General features: G+C 52.9%; 1 protein-coding gene across 3 annotated transcripts; it reads left to right on the top strand.

Annotated features, from left to right (window-relative positions):
- Positions 1-7,530: 7,530 nt before the first annotated feature.
- Positions 7,531-16,727, top strand: VRTN (vertebrae development associated). 3 transcript variants are annotated; one of them, XM_085061794.1, is made up of 2 exons: positions 7,531-7,668; positions 11,080-16,727. In XM_085061794.1, exon 2 carries the CDS (start codon positions 11,081-11,083, stop codon positions 13,106-13,108), a length of 2,028 nt encoding a protein of 675 aa, XP_084917920.1. In that variant the 5' UTR covers positions 7,531-7,668; position 11,080; the 3' UTR covers positions 13,109-16,727. The 3 variants fall into 3 exon arrangements, with proteins under 3 accessions (XP_084917920.1, XP_084917921.1, XP_084917919.1); XM_085061795.1 differs by lacking the exon at positions 7,531-7,668 and adding an exon at positions 7,706-8,095; XM_085061793.1 differs by lacking the exon at positions 7,531-7,668 and adding an exon at positions 8,119-8,531.
- Positions 16,728-17,197: the final 470 nt, after the last annotated feature.

Below are 17,197 nucleotides of genomic sequence, written 5' to 3'. Positions count from 1 at the left end.
GCACATTTGGCTTGTTTTGGGGTGGGCAGTGAAGTTTCTTGTTGCCTCCAAAGGACACGCAACTTGCAGTGGCCACTGCAGGGGATTTCTCAAGCCGGGACGTTGGGATAAGGCAGCAATCCGCAGCGTGATGGTGAATGGCAGTGAGCGCTCCCCGCCCCGCTGCAGGAACGGGTAGCGGAGCAGTGCGAACCCCCAGGCAGAGAGATGGAGGGACTTAAGAAAGCAGAAATTACCTTTATCAGTGAATGGAACCTCTCTGACTTTTCAGTGACCCCCAAGTTTAATACAGAAACCAACCGATTTTTTTTTTTTTTCAGATTTGGGCTGGGATCTGGTTTCATAACCCAAAACTCTGAGTTATGAAATGTTTCGAACAAATAAACTTCTGGACAAGCCTGGTGATAAGAGATGAGCGATCCTAAGAGCTGTCATGCCTTCCTTACTCATGTGTCTCTCACACCTACCATGCTGTTTTTGCCATTTCTTCTGCAGAGCCTTTGGGCTTCTGCACATACCTTGTGGGTCCCTCTTCCCATACGCCAAGTAGCTTCGTTCTTCTGCCAGTTCCCTCCCTCCCAGCCCTCTTTCTCTTCCTTCATCCTAATCTCCTTCATCTTTGTTCTGCTGCTACCTGCCCAATGGTCCAGATAATTCATACTTCACACTCACAAAATCAGTGTATATGCATCCAGGGATGAAAGGAGACACATCAGTGTGTTTCCTCAGCAAATGGCCTTGTCTCTAAGCAATGCCCCTTTCTCCTTGCTCTCATCTCCCTTCTCTCAGCTCTTTTACTGATGGAATTCACAATGTTATCAGTCATACCTAAAGGTTAAGCTCCAGAGGGCAGAGATCAGCCCTCTGAAAACCTGACCTAAGTGATGACTAACTTTTATGTTAAAAGAATCATGGGGTTTTTTTCCCAGCTGTTGCATCAGACCTGAGTGAGAGCTGCTCTTAGGCAGTCACATCCTCTCATGGTGCAGTACTGCAGCTGTGGCAATTGCGTGTGTCACCTTGTCAGTGGTTACCAGGACTTAACTGACGCCTTTGCTCTCTTGTCCACTTTATGATGAGGGGATATTCCTTCCCTCCTCGACTGGTGAAATGTCTTTCCCGCATCAGGGGGGGTCAGAGGATCTGACACAGAGATGAGATGGCCATAACTGTCTATCCCAAGCCCTTCCTCCTACTTCTTCCTTCTCGCTGCCCTTGTTTCTGTTACTGGCACCCCACGACCAGCACCTGATAAAGCACACGCTGTGAACTTCCCTTGGTGTATCAGCTTCAGGATTTTTTCTGGGAACCCTCCTAAGGCAGCCAAGATCAAGAACAAAAGAGAAGTGCTTTCTCGGTGCCTCTCCATCCCCCCTCCGAGGTTGTGCCCTAGACACTTAGCTGCTCTCAGCACAGAAACATTTACATCTTTTACAGCACTCCAGCTCTACTTCTCACGTTTCTCCCCCAGCAAACACCATGGCCATTTCAGTGTGTGCCTGGGGGCAGGGCTCGGGAAAGGACTGGGGAATCACAACTTGAGCAGGGTTTTATGGGTCTGTTTGCACTGAAGGGCCGTATCGCAGCTCCCTGACTAGCTACAGACCCAAGAGAAAACCCCTCTGCATTGCTAACCTGTCACTAAAGCGTATGCCATGAATCCAGGGAAGCGAGAGTTGGGCATGGCTTGCTAGGACCTGGGCTGCTTGAGGCCGTGCAAGTTAATTCCTTGTGGTGTTTAACTGGAACCCCAGCTGCTCCTGCTTGCTAGGTGTGAAACATCCCATCCCCCATCCTCCCCAGCCTGCTGTTCCGATGCATTTTTGCCCTGCCCTGGACCAGTGAGTGAAGCCAGATCCTCCTGCTTCCCTGGCCTCTCAGCCCCTGCCTCATGTCGGTCCCCACTGCCACTCTATGTTTCCAGTTCCCTGTGGTCCCTCTCTGCCTGCTGGCCTGTAGCTGGGATGCAGGGAGAAGCTTGACAAAACCATCTTTCACTGCCTTTGTGGGGTAAGTGGCCCTGGGTGTTCTCTGAAGTAAGCAGCAACTTCTGTAATCACAGAAAGAAACACAGAACTGCAGCCTTGACTCTGCAGCTTGCTTGCTTTCTTTCCCAGGTCTTTCTTAATGCTGCTGGCTTTGTGTGATGTTGCGTAATGAAGCACTGCCAGATTATCCCCTTCCTGGGCTTTCCAAAACGGAATCCACCATTTCCTGCCCGTGTTTCCAATTTCTAGTCTCCTCAGAGGTACCTGTCCTCACTGGAGCTTGAAGCTTCTTCAATGTGGGATCACCTACAAGCTTTAACCCCCTGTTAGATCATTAGTGAGGAAGGGGTAATGAAGACTCCCATCCTGAGTTTCAGCTCTGTCTGTATTAGGGTATGACCTAAACCAACTAATTTTCAACTGGATCAGCAAGCTGAACTGACTGACAGAGTCCCTCATGCTCCTGTGCCACCCCAAAGCAGAGAGTGGGAATGGGAAACTGAGGGGGAGCAAACAGCATAGGCCAGGCTTAGCATGGCTTAAACCTCCATGGAGCCGCACCACAGGCTCCTGCTGTGATATCTTAATGATTCTGCCTTTTCCTTCTCCACACTCTGCGTCTTAATTAGCCTTTCCCCCTCCTGTGGGCCAAACTGCTCTGCTTTCTTTTCAATCCTCCTTCCTTGTGCTTTGCCTCTAACAGTGTCTTTCTACTGTACACTTCAAAGGCTTTGCTTGCTGCATCTCCCCCATGCTGGCATTGGCTGGTAACACCCCCAAAGCAGGCCAGGTCTGCCATGAACTCACAGTCATTGAAACGGTTCTGGGCCCTTTGGTAAGAAGCAGGCATGGGGGAGGAGATGTTAAGGATTTTCACCATTTCTCCTATGAGAAGAATTATTAGTAGCACAGGAAAAGAAAAAGGGGGAAAATGTACCCCTCCTCCAACCACCCTCCCCAGAGAAGAGCCCGCTGAGGGCAGAGTGCTTTTATGTGCAAGTGGGAGGGAAGGAGAGTGTTAGGGCTTCAGAGGGAAATGCTTTGATCTTGACTTTGAATCTCCTTCAGTTCCCAGCTCTCCTCAAGCCTCCCACCTACAGCCAGGACCACAGGATGCAGCCAGGCCTCCTAGTCCTTGCTTGGTGCTGTGGTATTGCGCTTGGTGCTTCACATTTAATTTTCTCCTGTGTGCTTGGGAGCCTTGCAGAGGCCTCGTGAAGCAAGAGCACAGTGCCAACACCAAGTTCAAACTTTCCCTCCCATCTCACAGAATGGGAAGAAAGAGGGAGCCCAGCCAGCCAGAAGCCAGAAGGAAAAAGAGTCCCAAGCTGAACGCAGGTGAATTAGAGATGGGACCTACTGTTAGGGCTCTGGTACCCCAGGGTGGGGGACAGGCAAACCTGTGCATTCCTGGTGCATTAGACTGGTCAGTGCCAAACATTACCCAGAAGATGAACTGAGAAGTCACCATTAGGAGAGGGACAGGGTACTCTGAGAGGCTCTCTGGAGACAGTGCTGATGTCACCTGGTCCCACAAAGAGTTATTTTAAGTCAGAGAGAGGAGAACAGCAATGAGAGCCCTTGGTATTCTCTGCAGGATGGGAAGCAGGTGGCACTGAGGGGTGCTGGAGGATGGGGAGCAACCCTGAGTTCTGATTCACTTCAAAGGAAGAGGGCGATAGGGTGTGGGAGAGATTTAGGGGCCTCCAGTCTCTTGTCCAAGGTGGGATCTGATGCCTAGGCCAGTTCCCCTTTCCCTTAGGAATTGAAACTCCTGACTGGGCCTTGCCCTCAAGCTGTCCTAGAGTTCAGGCCAAATACTTCTGCTGCCTGTGCTGCCCCCTTTTTTTTTTTCACACAGCTGAAGTCACTCCTGTTAACTGCTCTCCCTCACTGAGGTTAATGCACTTAGATGTCCCTGCCTGCCAGTTCTCACTTCAGCACCACTAAAAAGATCTTTACCTCACATCATCTCCTATTTATAATTTAATCACTCCAGCTCTGCTGCTCCTGGCTGAGAACTTCCTATAGTTTGTTACTTTCCCTCTCAGTATGATGTGAGAAGACCTGTCTTGCTGGTGTCCAGCACTGTCCCAGACATGCACAGACTGGAAGGTGTGTCACAGGACTTCTCTGCAGAGCCCAACAGCTGGTCTCTCTGAACATCACTTTAAGGGCTCCAGCATAAGCATGAGGCAGTGGGTTCAAAGGTGGTTTCAGGACTGGGAATGAGAAGCACTAGATATTGTGAATGCCAAAACAGGACTTCTGTCATTGGCTGTAAACAAGTTACTACAAAAATTGGGATGGAGTCCATGTTTTTCAGGTCACTCTTGGGCAAAATCACACCAAAACCACTTGACCTTCCTTCTCACTAAGACTGGTGGGCATATTGCAGCTGCAGCACCCTTATTTCTGTTGTCAATTCAGGCTACATGCTCTGCTCATTGCTCTTTCATTGTGGAGCAATGCCAGGCATGGGAGAGAAACCCAGCCAAGACAGTAGACACTTAGGATGCTCCTAGAAGCTCTCATCTTCTCACTTCCATCAGCCCCTCAACAATCCCAGCTCCCCTGACTTCCCAGAGAGATTCAAATTCTGCAGTGCTCTGGAGGGAGGAAGGTGGGAAAAACAGAAGCTAGGGCACCAGCAATGGACATTCATTAATGGACATTAAGGGGATGGACATTCAATTTAGCTCATGTATAGATCATAAATGTATCATAGAGTAGTGTGGGTCAACCTTTTCCGGCTCCAGAGGTGTTGTTGGCAACTGGTCCACAGTCTGACCTGCCCCAAATGGCATTCGGCAGCCCAGGTTTTCAGTCATATCCCATCCTATCTGAATAGTCTTGTCTGGTCCCACCCATGGACAGCCCTGCAGTAGGTAGGGTGCTCTGACTCCCTCCACTCCTGGAAGTCTCCTAGGTGGGACTGGGGAGCTTTCCTGGTGGGGTGGATAACTGAGTGTTTAATGTTGTCCCCATGTATGACACTGTCAAGATAGTCACATTCCAGTGACAGAACCAGAGCAAGCCCTATCTTATTATACAAGAACTCAGCACCAAGTCCTTGAGACATCCTTTCTCATGATGTTCAAGCCAACAAGAATTCTATCTGCTGAACAAAGAGTTTGCTCTTGACCTGGGAGAAGACTGCCCAAACTTGGAGCAGTAAAATCTGCCTTACAGCACGTCTGGTAATCTGGTGCCTGGAGACCCCCCACAGCTGGACATCTCTGCACCTTTTCTCTGAGCCTTGTCTGGGAGAGAATGGGCTATAAGCAGGCAGGTTAAAACACAACAGACAGAAAAGCTCCTGGCAGCCATAGCTAAACTGCAAAGGTCTCTGTGGTTGTAATGCTGAAGCATCCTACACCAAAGCAGGAGGCACTGTGGTCCCCCACTGAACTCCTCCAAGGAACAGAAAAATGCTAACTACTTGTTTATAAGCTGGAAGCGGGTGTGTGCAGTCATCTGCATAACAGAACTGCCCAAGCTGTCTCTTTGTGTGTTTTCCAGCTCCTATGTTAATCACTGACCCTGCTGACTCCGGCATTTACCAGTGTCTCACTGCCCTGTGAGCACCGCTTTGCATTTGCAACCAAAGAAGTTAAAAGGATGAAGGATGAGAAGGGAAGCTCAGCAGCTGCGGATATGAACACCAGCCTGCTGGAGGGGAAAAGAGCCAGGATTGGACAGGTTGATAGCGAGAGTGGAGCTGGCTTTGGAGATACAAAGATTGTCCGAAGGGGAAAAAGCTCACCAGGGAATAGTTAAGAGTTTAGATCTCTCTTCCTTGCACAGTAGCTTCTCTGTGTCCAGTGAGAGTGACCCCTGTGAGCCCTGAAGGCCGGGGTTCAGTGTCATGTAGGGTGGTGACTCCTAACTGAGGCTGGGAGGACTCTCAAGCAGCCAGTCTGCAGCTTCCAAGGAGCCCTTTCCTCCTGTCAAACCCTCCTTGCCTGGCCTCCCCCTTTCCTCCTGGGTTCAAATGTGAGACAAGAGAAGTGGGGAAAAATGCTCGGGGGTGTGTGCTTCTGGGCAGTGAAGGTATGCCTTGATTTGTACGGCAATGCTTGCCCCTGGACCTAAGGTGTCCAGGAAGGGAAGGCAGCACAAAAGAGAGCTGGGCACATATATTTACCCTGTTTGAAATATCTGTGTTTAGTTTCTTCCTGAATTGCACGAGAATCCTGTTCATGGTGTCTCCATGAGCCCTCCAGCTCTCTCGTTGCCATATGCTGCAGCAGAAGTGAGTGCCACAGTGAGGTCCCTCAAGTGCAGTGGCATGCAGGGCAAGAAGCCCTTGATGTCTCTGCATCAGGAGTTACTTTGTGCTCCTCACTGGATTTGGGAGGATTGTGGCAGGTTTCAGGCTGGTCCCCAGGGATAGTCTGGGGAGAGGGAGAGGAAACAAGATATTGCCTGCACATACACAAGGAACACGAAGCACTGAGACCAGTTAGCAGAGATCCCAGCTCTTCCCTTTTCATCAAACTATGACCCCTGTCATTAAAATGCACCCAGGCCTCACATCGAAGAGCAGATGGACTCCTTGGGTTCCTGTTTTGAGGAGGTGTAGACTGAGATGAGACAGGTTCTGGTGGAAGCTCCAGAGTTCTGGACATGTGAAGAGGCCATGGGGTGGAGCTGGTGTTGACATTTTAGCAATGCTGGAACGAGGTGCCTGATGCTCATTCTGTTTGCACAGCCTCACGTGATGCCCAAGGGACAGGATGAACCCATTGTGAGAGTGGGAGTTAAGGAGGGGCACCTCGCCCCCGAGATTAGGCTGAGGAGGCAGCAGGGCAGAGATAGTGGGGAGGAAGACAGCTCCACCAGGCATCAGCAGGCAGATGTAAGGATGTCCAGGAAGCTGCCCAGAGCTGAGGACAGAGAAAAGATTTCTGTCATTTGGGTGCCTTCCAGAGACAAACAAGAAGGTTTTGAAGGGCTGCACAGCTGAGCTTCATCTGCCTTAGGAGCCCGGGGGGTCCCACCAGCTTGGCCTTGCTGGGGAAAAGGCACCACTTGGGAAGGGGAGAGGGAAAAGTATCTCTTAGCAGGACAAAAGGACTGTGGCCTCATCAGGAGCGAGTGGGGAGAGGGAGCAGACACACATACAGGCTGTGCCAACCCTTGGGCTGCAGTGCCATTCACTTGGGACCTGCCTGATCCCCCGTGTGCCCCACGCAGGCGCCCAGCTCCCACCCCGTGGCCCCAGTGGGCTCCACCACTCGCCACAGGACTGCAAGCCCGGGCAGGGTGAGGGGCAAGAGGATGCTTTGGGGCGCGGGGTGCCCGGGCGCTCCGGGCGCAGCGGGGCAGGGCGGCCGGAGGCGGCGGGCCCTTTAAGTGCGGCGGCGGCGGGACAATGGCCATTATCACTTTAGCTTTGGAAGTGACCCCCGGCCCGCTCCGCTTTCATCTGGGCCGGGGCCGCGGGGATGGCCCGCTTCCTGGCGGGGGAGGGGAGGGCGGGGGCCGGCGGGGAGGGGAGGGGCGGCCCGGCCCGGGTCGGCCCGGCCCGGCGCCGCACGCGGCCGCCCGCTCCCGGGGGTCACTGCGGGGCTTGGCACCGGGGCGGCCGCGGCTCCGCGCCGCTTCCTGCCGCCGCCCTTAAAGGTGCGGGGCGGCCCAGGACGCGGGCGGGGCGTGACTTGACCCGTGGAGTCAGGTGAGTGCGGAGCCGTGCTGGGCGCCGTCGGGGCTGCGGCTGCTCACCATCCCTTCCAAACCCGCGGGCTGTCTCGCTGTGGCGGCACCTTCCCCGGGCGGGCGAGCGTCCAGTCCCGTTCTGCCCTCGGTCTCCGCTCGGCAGCTACCCGGACACCGGCGGCCTCTCCCCCGCCCCGGGGCTGTGCGTCCCTTTGTCTCCTGGCGTGGGGAGCGACCGCCCGTCCTCTCACCCGGGGTGCGGGGCTGTCCCGGTCGCGGGGCAGCCGCACAGAGCCACCTCCGCCGCCTTCGGGACAGGCGTGAGCAGCCGCGGGTGCGTGGGGCTGGGGGTGTCTGTCAGACGCGCCCGCACCCGAGCGGTCAGTGCTCCCCCCCGAGGGGCGGACGAAGCCGGGCTTGGCTGCAGCGCTTCGGCCTAGGTTAAGGTGGGTCTGAGGCTTTTCCCTCTCCCGATGAGCGATGTCCCCGTTCGTGAGCTTCGGGGGACATGTGGGTCTTCGCAGATGGAGCCGCCTCCTTGTTGCCTTCGCTGCTCACCCCTGGAGCTCCTCTGGTGATATTTCTAGCCTAGACAGCTCCTGGAGACTCCACTTCTGTGCTGCTGTACGGTCACGGTGGTTTAAATATTCTTCTCTCGAATGAGAGCCTTTAGGACTGGGGTGGCCTGAACCTGCAGCTGGGACTGGGAAGTAAGCCACTTAACCTAGGTGGACTGGGGTGCATCGGCACCCCTGCTCCTGTGAGGTACCAATGGTCCTGGGCAGCTGGGGCTGAAGTCTCCTGGATTCCTGCTGGTGGGAGCATTTTTGGGACTGGCTGGGGGAACTTGCACTACTGGATGCCACCAGCCCATCAGTTTAGGTGAGGGAACGTGACTTGCAAATGTTTCCTTATCTGTTACAATGCAAAGTGGCTAGGTTAGGTAAAACCACCTTTATCAGCTGCGGAAAGCTCCCTTCGTTACTTCTTGGTGCCGAGGTGGTTTAGCGAACATTTGTCGTCTTCAGCATGCTTCCCTAGGGGTGTGCAGGGAGAAGTGTTCCCTTTGCATCAGGTCCTCTGTGTTGAGAGCCTCTGGGTTTGATCTCGCAATGAACCAAGCCCCACAGCTTGTCTGACTTCTGCTTCTGATTTACCCAAACCCCTCTCCACCTGCCCCGGGAGCTCCCTGCTGCTGATTCAGCTGTGGGTTTTGCCTTAGGATTGCTCTGGGCAGCAGGAGCTGACAGTGACATTGAAGCTATGGATTTATTGCTGAAGGAAAAGATTAATGGCCATTAAACTATGCCTCCAGCTCTCCTTCTCTGTATCTCTCCCAGTCTATAAGGGGGTGGGAAATGCTCACTAGGACAGAAGTATCAGGGTTGTTGCTGATGCTCTCTAGCTTATGTCAACTATGTCCTCACTTTCTCCAGGGTGAAAAAAGTCTATCTTGCCTTTCCTGGCACTTCTGAGGGGACAGTGCTCAGCAGGCCTTGGCTGCTGAAAGGGGAGGTGGTGGCTGCTGCAGGGGGAGGTGGCTGGCCCCTGAAGTGTTTGACAGACCACAGTGAGGGAGGACTTGGGCTCTGTCAGCCCTATAGTTGTCCTGAGGGATGTTTTTACTTCAGCTCCTCAAGCACATGTCACTCAACAAAGGCTTAGTCAAAATTTTTATAAGCTACTGAAAATTTCCACAAACTTTTAGGAAAACAATGCAGATGTGACCTGAAGTGACAACTCCATATTTTATCAGACCAGGATTTTAGGACTAGTTTATCTTCCCTGCTTCACAGCTGTGTGCACTCTCTCGTGTTTTTCTCTAATAACTGATGCCCTACAGCTGTGGGAACAGCTGTAAGAACCTTCTGGCTTCTGACATGCAGGAGATCTTGGAGGAGCTTGGAGCAGGGGAAGGGATTCGATAGGTGACTACTTGTGATCTGATTAAAGGCAGTGGGTAGCAGCAGCACAGAGGCTCCTTGTGATGAAGAGCTTTTTCATGTCCATTTGATTCTGTCGCACCTCATATAATTTGCAGTTTGGTCGTGGCTAGGGACCACAGATGCTACAGCAATAATAACCATATTTGCAGCAGGGCTGAAAACTGGGAGAGTTCAGGCAGGACGTCTGCTTTACTGTAGAGCTGCTGCTTTTCCTGCCTCTGCTCTTCCTCATGTCCCCACAGAGCTGTGAGTGTATAGTGATACCTGTGAAGTGCTGAGAGAAAGTGGGCTCTGGCTTGGATGTGAATTGAGTAGGCTGCAAAGTGATGTTGTACATATTAGGCGTGATATGAGAATGACACTTAGGAGAAAATGGAGAAGATTTGGCTTCTTATTTGAGCAAAGTGTTGTGGTCCCTGGGAGAAAACTGGTCCAAGGGGGAGAGAGTAGGCTGGCTGGGAAGGGGCCTGAGCTGGCTGGCAGCGAAAGGATGCTGAAGAGGGCTGTACTGATGAAGCTAGGGCTAAGAGCTGTGGCAGCCATCATGAAAGCCCCTGGAGTGGTGGGGACAGAGCCACGTAGGTATCTGAAAGCTGGACAACCAGTGCAATGCAGGTTTGACTCTGCATTTTATGAGTGGGAATTGATATGCAAAGGACAGGACTGGGACCAGCTCAGGTAGGGAGGAGCTCTCCTTACAGCGTCTGAAATACCCACTCTGCCTATACTTCTGGGTTGCCTCCTGCCTGGTAGCTTGTCTAGGAGAAGCCCTCCTTTTGTGCCGTCTCCCTGGCTGGGGGGGGTGTGTGTCTGCTGAGCAGCAAGTGACATCTAGTGTCGGCTCATGCAGCACTAGCTGTGGCTTGAGCTGGCTCTGTCACTTTCATCCCAGGTTCTGTGACAGTTTTTGGTGCATTCAATGGGTGCAGCTGCAATGCCCTGCTCCGAGGGAGAGGGCAAGCTCCTTGGTGCTTCTGTTGAGCTTGAACAGCTTGAGCCAGGTGTGTCCATGTCCCCACGCAGTGTGGTTCAGTCACAGGTCCCTTTCTGCAGAGATGACAAGCTTTTTCCCTTTGAGAAGAACCCTTCTCTCTGGGTGCTGGTAGGAGGCTAGTAAAATTGAAATGGTGGAACTACGAGTGGGAGAGGTGGGTGTAGGGGTGATGCCAGGCTCAAAGCCAGGCGTTCAGTGGTGGGAGGTGACCTGGCTTCCCACCGTTAGACATGTGGAGGCTGTGTGCTTGTGTGCTGCCCACAGGAGGTCACTGGTGAGCAAGCTGAGCCCATGTCCCGCTCCTAGGTCTGCGTGGTGAGGGCCAAGGTTTCCTCCTTTGTCCTTGGAATGTGTGTGGTGGCCTTTCCTCTACCTTTTTCCCCCACCCGGTCCTTTGGGCAGGAGCTGGACCTGGAGGTCAGGCCGCTGGCAGTCCGGAGTGTGCACTATCTTCATCTCCACTGACTTCTTTCTTTTTGCCATCCTTCAGGATGATCCAGAGGCACCAGCTGGTGCAGTCGGTGCTGCAGGAACTACAGGAAGCCACTGAATGCTTTGGCCTGGAGGGCCTCACCAGTGCTGCGCTGGAGGCAGAGAGGACCCTGTCATCTTTCTCCCTGCCTGGCTATTGTGGGAGTCAGTTCCAAGAGGAGCTGGAGGTTGACCGAGTAGCCAGGAGCCTCTATCCTGAGGATGCCCCAAGTAACATGCTGCCTCTTGTTTGCAAAGGTGAAGGAAACCGCCTCTTTGAGGCTGCCAGTGTGCTGCTCTGGGGCAACCCTAGCCTCAGCCTGGAGCTGCAGGTGCGTACGGTGGTGGAGATGCTGCTGCACAAGCAATACTACTTGAATGGCATGATTGATTCCAAAGTGATGCTGCAGGCTGCCCGCTACTCCCTCTGCACTGAGGAGACCCCAGAGATGACCAGCCTCCCCATGGCTATCCTGGAAGCCATCTTTGATGCTGATATCAAAGCTACCTGTTTTCCCGGTACCTTTGCCAACATGTGGCATGTCTATGCTCTTGCCTCAGTACTGCAGTGTAACATCTACTCCATCTATCCCATGAGCAACTTGAAGATCCGACCCTATTTCAACCGGCTCATCCGGCCCAGGAAGTGTGGCCCACGAACCTCCACACTACACATCATGTGGTCAGGGCAGCAGCTCTCCCGGCAGGTCTTCAAAGCGCAGTACTTCGTGGCTGTGGTTGGCCTGGAGGAGCTGGAACCCACAATACCTTCACCAGAGCCTCCTGTCCAGCCCATGAAGACCCTTGAGCTGCTGAACAGTGACCCCCAGTTGACCTACTCCAACCTGCGTGACCGGTACAGCATTACCAAGAGCACCTTCTACCGCTGGAAGCGCCAGTCTCGTGAACACCGGCAGAAAGCGGCTGCCAGGTTTGCAGCTAAACACTTCCTCCAGTCCTGCTTTCAGGAGGGCAATATAATCCCCCTCCAGCACTTCCGACAAATGTTTCCAGAAATCTCCCGATCCACATACTATGCCTGGAAACATGAGATGCAGAGCATGGTCAATGGCAATGCATCTGCTCTGTCTGAGCCCCACAGGTTGCAGGAGCTTCACAGGGTTGTCCCAAAAAAGGCTGATGTGAATGAGCCAGTGGATCCACAGGGGAGCTTAAGATCCTCAAGTCCTTCCCTAGACCCCATTCAAGCAGGAATCTTTATGCAAGGAGCCAAATCCTACCTGGAGAAATGCATTTCCATGAACACTCTGGTGCCTTACAGGTGCTTCAAACGCAGCTTCCCTGGCATCTCCAGGTCAACTTACTATAATTGGCGAAGAAAAGCAATCAAGGAGAACCCCAACTTCAAACACCCCCAGTCACCCTTGGATAACCAGAAAACTCTAGCTATAGGAAAGCCATTCCTGCAGTTGAAGCCAAACAGTGTGCCTGTTAGGAAAAGACGGAATGGAGACCGGCCAGCACCCAGGAGTCTCCTGCAGCTCCAGCCTTCTCTGTGCTGGAGAAAGCAGCTGCGAGATGTGGCCAGGAGGCAGGTCCAGCAATGGCAGCTGCCGTTCTGCAAGTACCGCCTGCGCTACCCATCTCTCTCCTCCACAGCTTACTGGTTTTGGAAGGGTAGTGGCCAGGCCATTTGGCAGCATCGCCTGCCCTGGAGCAGCTCCAGCCAGCCATTGAACCGTGTGGCTTCCCTGGCACCTCCAAGAGTGGAGCCAGGCCTCAAACCGCAGTGCCATTTGGAGGTAGCCACCAAGCACATAGATAAGCCAGTGTCTGCCATGCCGTGCAGCACCACCATTTCGGGCTATGCCATGTCAGAGAGAGCCAACAGCCGGATGTTTGTGATGGATGTGATTGCCACTGCTCAGTTCAAGGCACAGGCCAAGCTGTTCCTCCAGCAGCGCTTTGAGTCGAAGACCTTTCCGACCTACAAAGAGTTCAGTGCCCGCTTCCCACTCACAGCCCGTTCCACCTATTACATGTGGAAGCGTGCCCTGCATGATGGGCTGACTTTGGTGGATGCCTGAGTGCCTGTTGCCAGCTGTCTTGGTCAAAGCTCCTCTGCTGATGTGCCCTTTGGCTCTCCGGTGGGGTGCCCAGGTTGGGGCCTCACTAATTTTTGTTCTGGTTTGGTTTTTTTTTTCCCAGTCTCTGGGTTTCTTTTCTGTGTGGTTCAATCAGGTATGGGAGCATCCTCACAGTGGCTATCCCCAGAGGCTGGAGGAGTGGAAGGAGAAGGCATTGAGTGCCCCAAAGGAGAGGGGCCAGGTAATTTTCCTCTCTTTGTGCTCAGAGTATGAGCAAGGGAGGCAGTACTGTGCCAGTGTCATGGGGTGCTGCTGGGCCTCATGAGATGGGGCATGTGAAAGTCTCTCTGCCCCAGGCAGTTGCTTGAATAAGTAATGTGGATGTGCAGCATTAGTATGGAGGTGCCCAGCATCTCCTCAGTGAGCAGAGCAGTACTGGCTCAGCTGTAGGTGAGGAGAGGTTTGGAGAGTGCTCAGCTTTATGTAAGAAGCATCTTTTGTCTGGGTTCTTCCCAGCTGAGGGGAATAAAAGCTTCACTTGGGGTCAGTGAAGCTCTGGCTTTTAATACATGCCTCTAACTGCCCTGATCTTTCCTAGATGGAGCAGAGGCTGGTAGATGAGGGGACTTCTTTGTGTCCTCACTGTAATCTTTATGCTGGAATGGTAAGCTGGGAGTCAGTGTCTTTTGCAGGCTCTGGAGAAACTGTCCCTGGCCTTACAGGTCTTGTAGCAATAACCTTTCACACAAACCTTTACCCTCTCAGCTGGCAGCTGCCTTACTTTTCTAAAGTCTCTCTTCCCTGATGTCTAGGAAAATGCAGAGAGACTGAAAGTTGTGTACCCAGTGTTCCTGTATCCCCTATGCTGTCCAGCAAGCAACATGGATGTGTATATCTCACTTGTAAGAAACCAAAGCAATAAAGATTCTTCCACTCCTAGTCCTGTGCGGTTTCTCACTCTTGCTGCATGATTTCTCAGCAAGGCTTTCCTCTCTCTCTCTGCTCTCCAAAACTGTATTGTGGGCAGAGAGAGCCTGTGCACACCTCAGTCCCTGCTCCTGAGAAGGTCCTTTCCTGGTTCCTTGTGGGGACTGTGTGCTGCCTCTCTGGAGGCTTGGCTGGAGCTGTGCTCTCCCTGGTAAGGGGCCCGGGCTTGCTTTCCACATCAGATGCAAGGTCGGAGATAATGCAGTGGGCACAGCCCTGTGTTGACAGCAGGGATGCAGAGGCAATATCTGAGGTGTTGGTTGCCCTGCCCTGAAGTGGTGGTGCTGTACTGAGAGGCTGAAACCAGCTGTTTGCATCTGTCCTGTGAGCATCTTGAGGCATAAGGCTGAGGAGGTCTCTGCCTGAGTCCAAAAAGCCCCTTAGTGTGTGAGTTCTCCTGTGGTGTCTGTCATCATGGCTGTGCAGGTCTAAGCTGTGGGACGTCTGGGGCTGACTGGTAGCACTGAGGGTTGTGGTGACAACTGCAGTACCTGTTCTTGGTTTCCCAGGAAGCTGTCAGAAGTCAGAGCAACCTACAAATGTGGTGGGAGAGCCTCGCAAGCTCTGCATTTACAAGGTCAGCTCCTGAGGCTGGGTCAGCAGGACTGAGTTTTGTCTTATCCTGAGGCCTTTGACAGGGCAGTAGGAGCTTTGGTGACCATGTTAAGAGGAGATGCCATAACACATGTGGTGTGTCTGTCCCCAGTCCATCCCCTCCTCCCCCCACCCCCCCCCTTTCAAGCTTGCTCGCAAATAACTTGTTTTTTCTTAAGGTGTCTGGAACCTCTCGTTGGCTGCTGCAGCCCAGTCCTGTTCCTGACGTAGTCTGGCTTCACTCCCTGTGAGCCTCCTAGACAGAGGGGCCTTATGCTAGAAAGTTCTGCTGAGCTTTCTTCAGCAGCCTGCAGGAGAAAGGGGTGCTCAGGGTTGTCCTGTGGTTGGGCAGCCATGTTGAACCAGCATCTGGGGTATCTCTTAAGAAACCATTTAGCTCCTTGTCCTTGGTGATGGTGAGATCTCCCCACCACCCATCTACTCTGGTGTGCTCCCTGTGGTCTCAGAGGAGGGGTTCTGGGGCACTGGGTGCCCTGGGAAGGGAGGCACATAAGGGGCAGGGAGTTGCCAAGCAGTGCTGTGTGCTGGTGCAGAGAGCCCTGGGCTCTGTGTCAGGAAGTAATTGAAGTAATTAGCTGCCAGGGAGGACTCATCCATGAACTCCTCTAAGGGAGTGAGCTGGTAATTATTCCAGAAAGATTAACTATGTCTCCAAACTGCTGGAGGCTGGAGATAGCTGCTTTCAGCAGTGGTGGTGATTGCAGCAGCAGCTGTGAAAATGGATGCAAAATCCCCCAGAGTGTTCCCTTTGTGGTCTAAGCCAAGAGAAGCAGCAGAGAGAGTGGGTTTTCTGACAGTGGGTGCCAACATGGGCCCTATTTGGGTGGCCCTGAGGCTGGGGCAGACTGAGCCTGACAGCAGGGCTGGGCTATCCATCAGTATGGCACAGCACAGTGGGTGTTGGTCAGCTGCTGCTGGGGGCAGGTGGGCATTAGGAGGGTCTGGTGGAGCCTTTGTGGTATGACCCAGTGCTCTGCAGGGTGAAGGAATGGCTTCTGCTTCACATCACCCAATTCTCCTTGAACTGGGAAGGTTGCATGCATCACACCTGGGCAGTTGCAGGATGAATCTCTTCTGGGTACTTACTGACCTTGGGCTCCAACCCCTTGCAAGACAATTTTTAGAAGCCCTGGTGAAGAGATCTGGTGTGATGGTTTTTCTGCCCTTAGCTGGATGCCTGGGTGAGGCATGGTGGAAAAATAATACTCATCCCCTCCCTATGCCTCGGTGGCAGTGGTCCATGTTGGGTCACTGCCAGTTGGCACCACCTAAATGGTGGATGCTTGTTAGTTATTGGTGTCATTTATGGCTAAGCAGAGCTTAAATGGGGGGGAAATTGTAGCACTTGATTTGTAACTGTCATGTTGCTCTCACACTGAGCTGGTGGTGGGAGATGAGTTTGAGGCAGCCTCTGCTGCTCCACATTACTGTCAGGCACAGGATGGTGAATCTCTCCCTTTGCATGTGGGCAGTAAGGTTTAGCTCAGGTGCCACCTAAACTCCCTCACAGACAGGTATTTATAAATACTGACCTCAGAAAAGATGAAAATTAAAAGATGACTGAAAAACAGAGGCTGGGGGGCTGCAAAGCACATGGGGAGCACCCTTTCACTTACCTGTAATTTAGGGCTCTGCTCTGCCACTAAGGCATCTCATTTGCATCCGTGGGAGGGGTGTGGAAGGTGGGCAGTGCAGCGCAGCAGAGCCTGCCCAAGTGCTGTGGGAATAGTTGACTATGCCCAAGCAAAGCTTTGGGGCACTTAGTGGATATGTGTTAGCTCAAGCCTGGCTTTGCCTCCAGATTTTGCACAGGCAGCTGGCTTGGTGCAAAGCGCAATAGTGTTGTTCTTAAAAGCACATCAAGGTGGTGAAAGGGTTGCATTTCACAGGATAGCTCCTGTGCTTTGCTGGGATCAGAGTGGAGAAGTAGCAGCAGCAGGAAGATAGAGAAGCCAGAGCCACCATTCAAAACTGCTCATGGGCTGACAAGCACAGCAGCAATTAATTATTAAGAATATATATATGGGGAGGAAAAAAGGGATATTTTTTATCAGTCCCCTGCAATAGTTCCCTCCGTAGGTCCAGACTACAAGCAACTAGTGCTGCCAAGCCAATTCAGTTGTTCAAACAGAATCTTTCTTCCTGTGCCCCAGGCATATTTGTGGGGAACCATCTGCCTCTGTCCCAGCAGGTGACACCAGCCACTGCCAGGTCCTGTTCCCTGTTCTTCTACCACCTGCTCTGCCTCCTTTCCATTAAAATTCACCTCATGTGCTGTGGCTGAAAATGTCTTCTGGAGTCCAGCTGTGGCCCATCATTGCCCTGCCATTATGCTTCACGAATACTTTTTTGCTGAGCCAATTGCCCAAACATCAGATCTGCCATTTTTGTGCTGGGGCAATGGCTCAGGCCTTTCCCTGGCTGCTGCCAGCTGAGGACCTCCCTGCCTGCAGCAATTCCTGCTGGCAGCCCCTCATTGCATTTCCC

This window comes from Lichenostomus cassidix, chromosome 5, assembly GCF_008360975.1.
Source record: "Lichenostomus cassidix isolate B80296 chromosome 5, HeHo_3.0, whole genome shotgun sequence".
NCBI lineage: Eukaryota > Metazoa > Chordata > Aves > Passeriformes > Meliphagidae > Lichenostomus > Lichenostomus cassidix.
The sequence above is the reverse complement of the archived record's forward strand: the minus strand, read 5'-3'. Positions and strand labels throughout refer to the sequence as shown.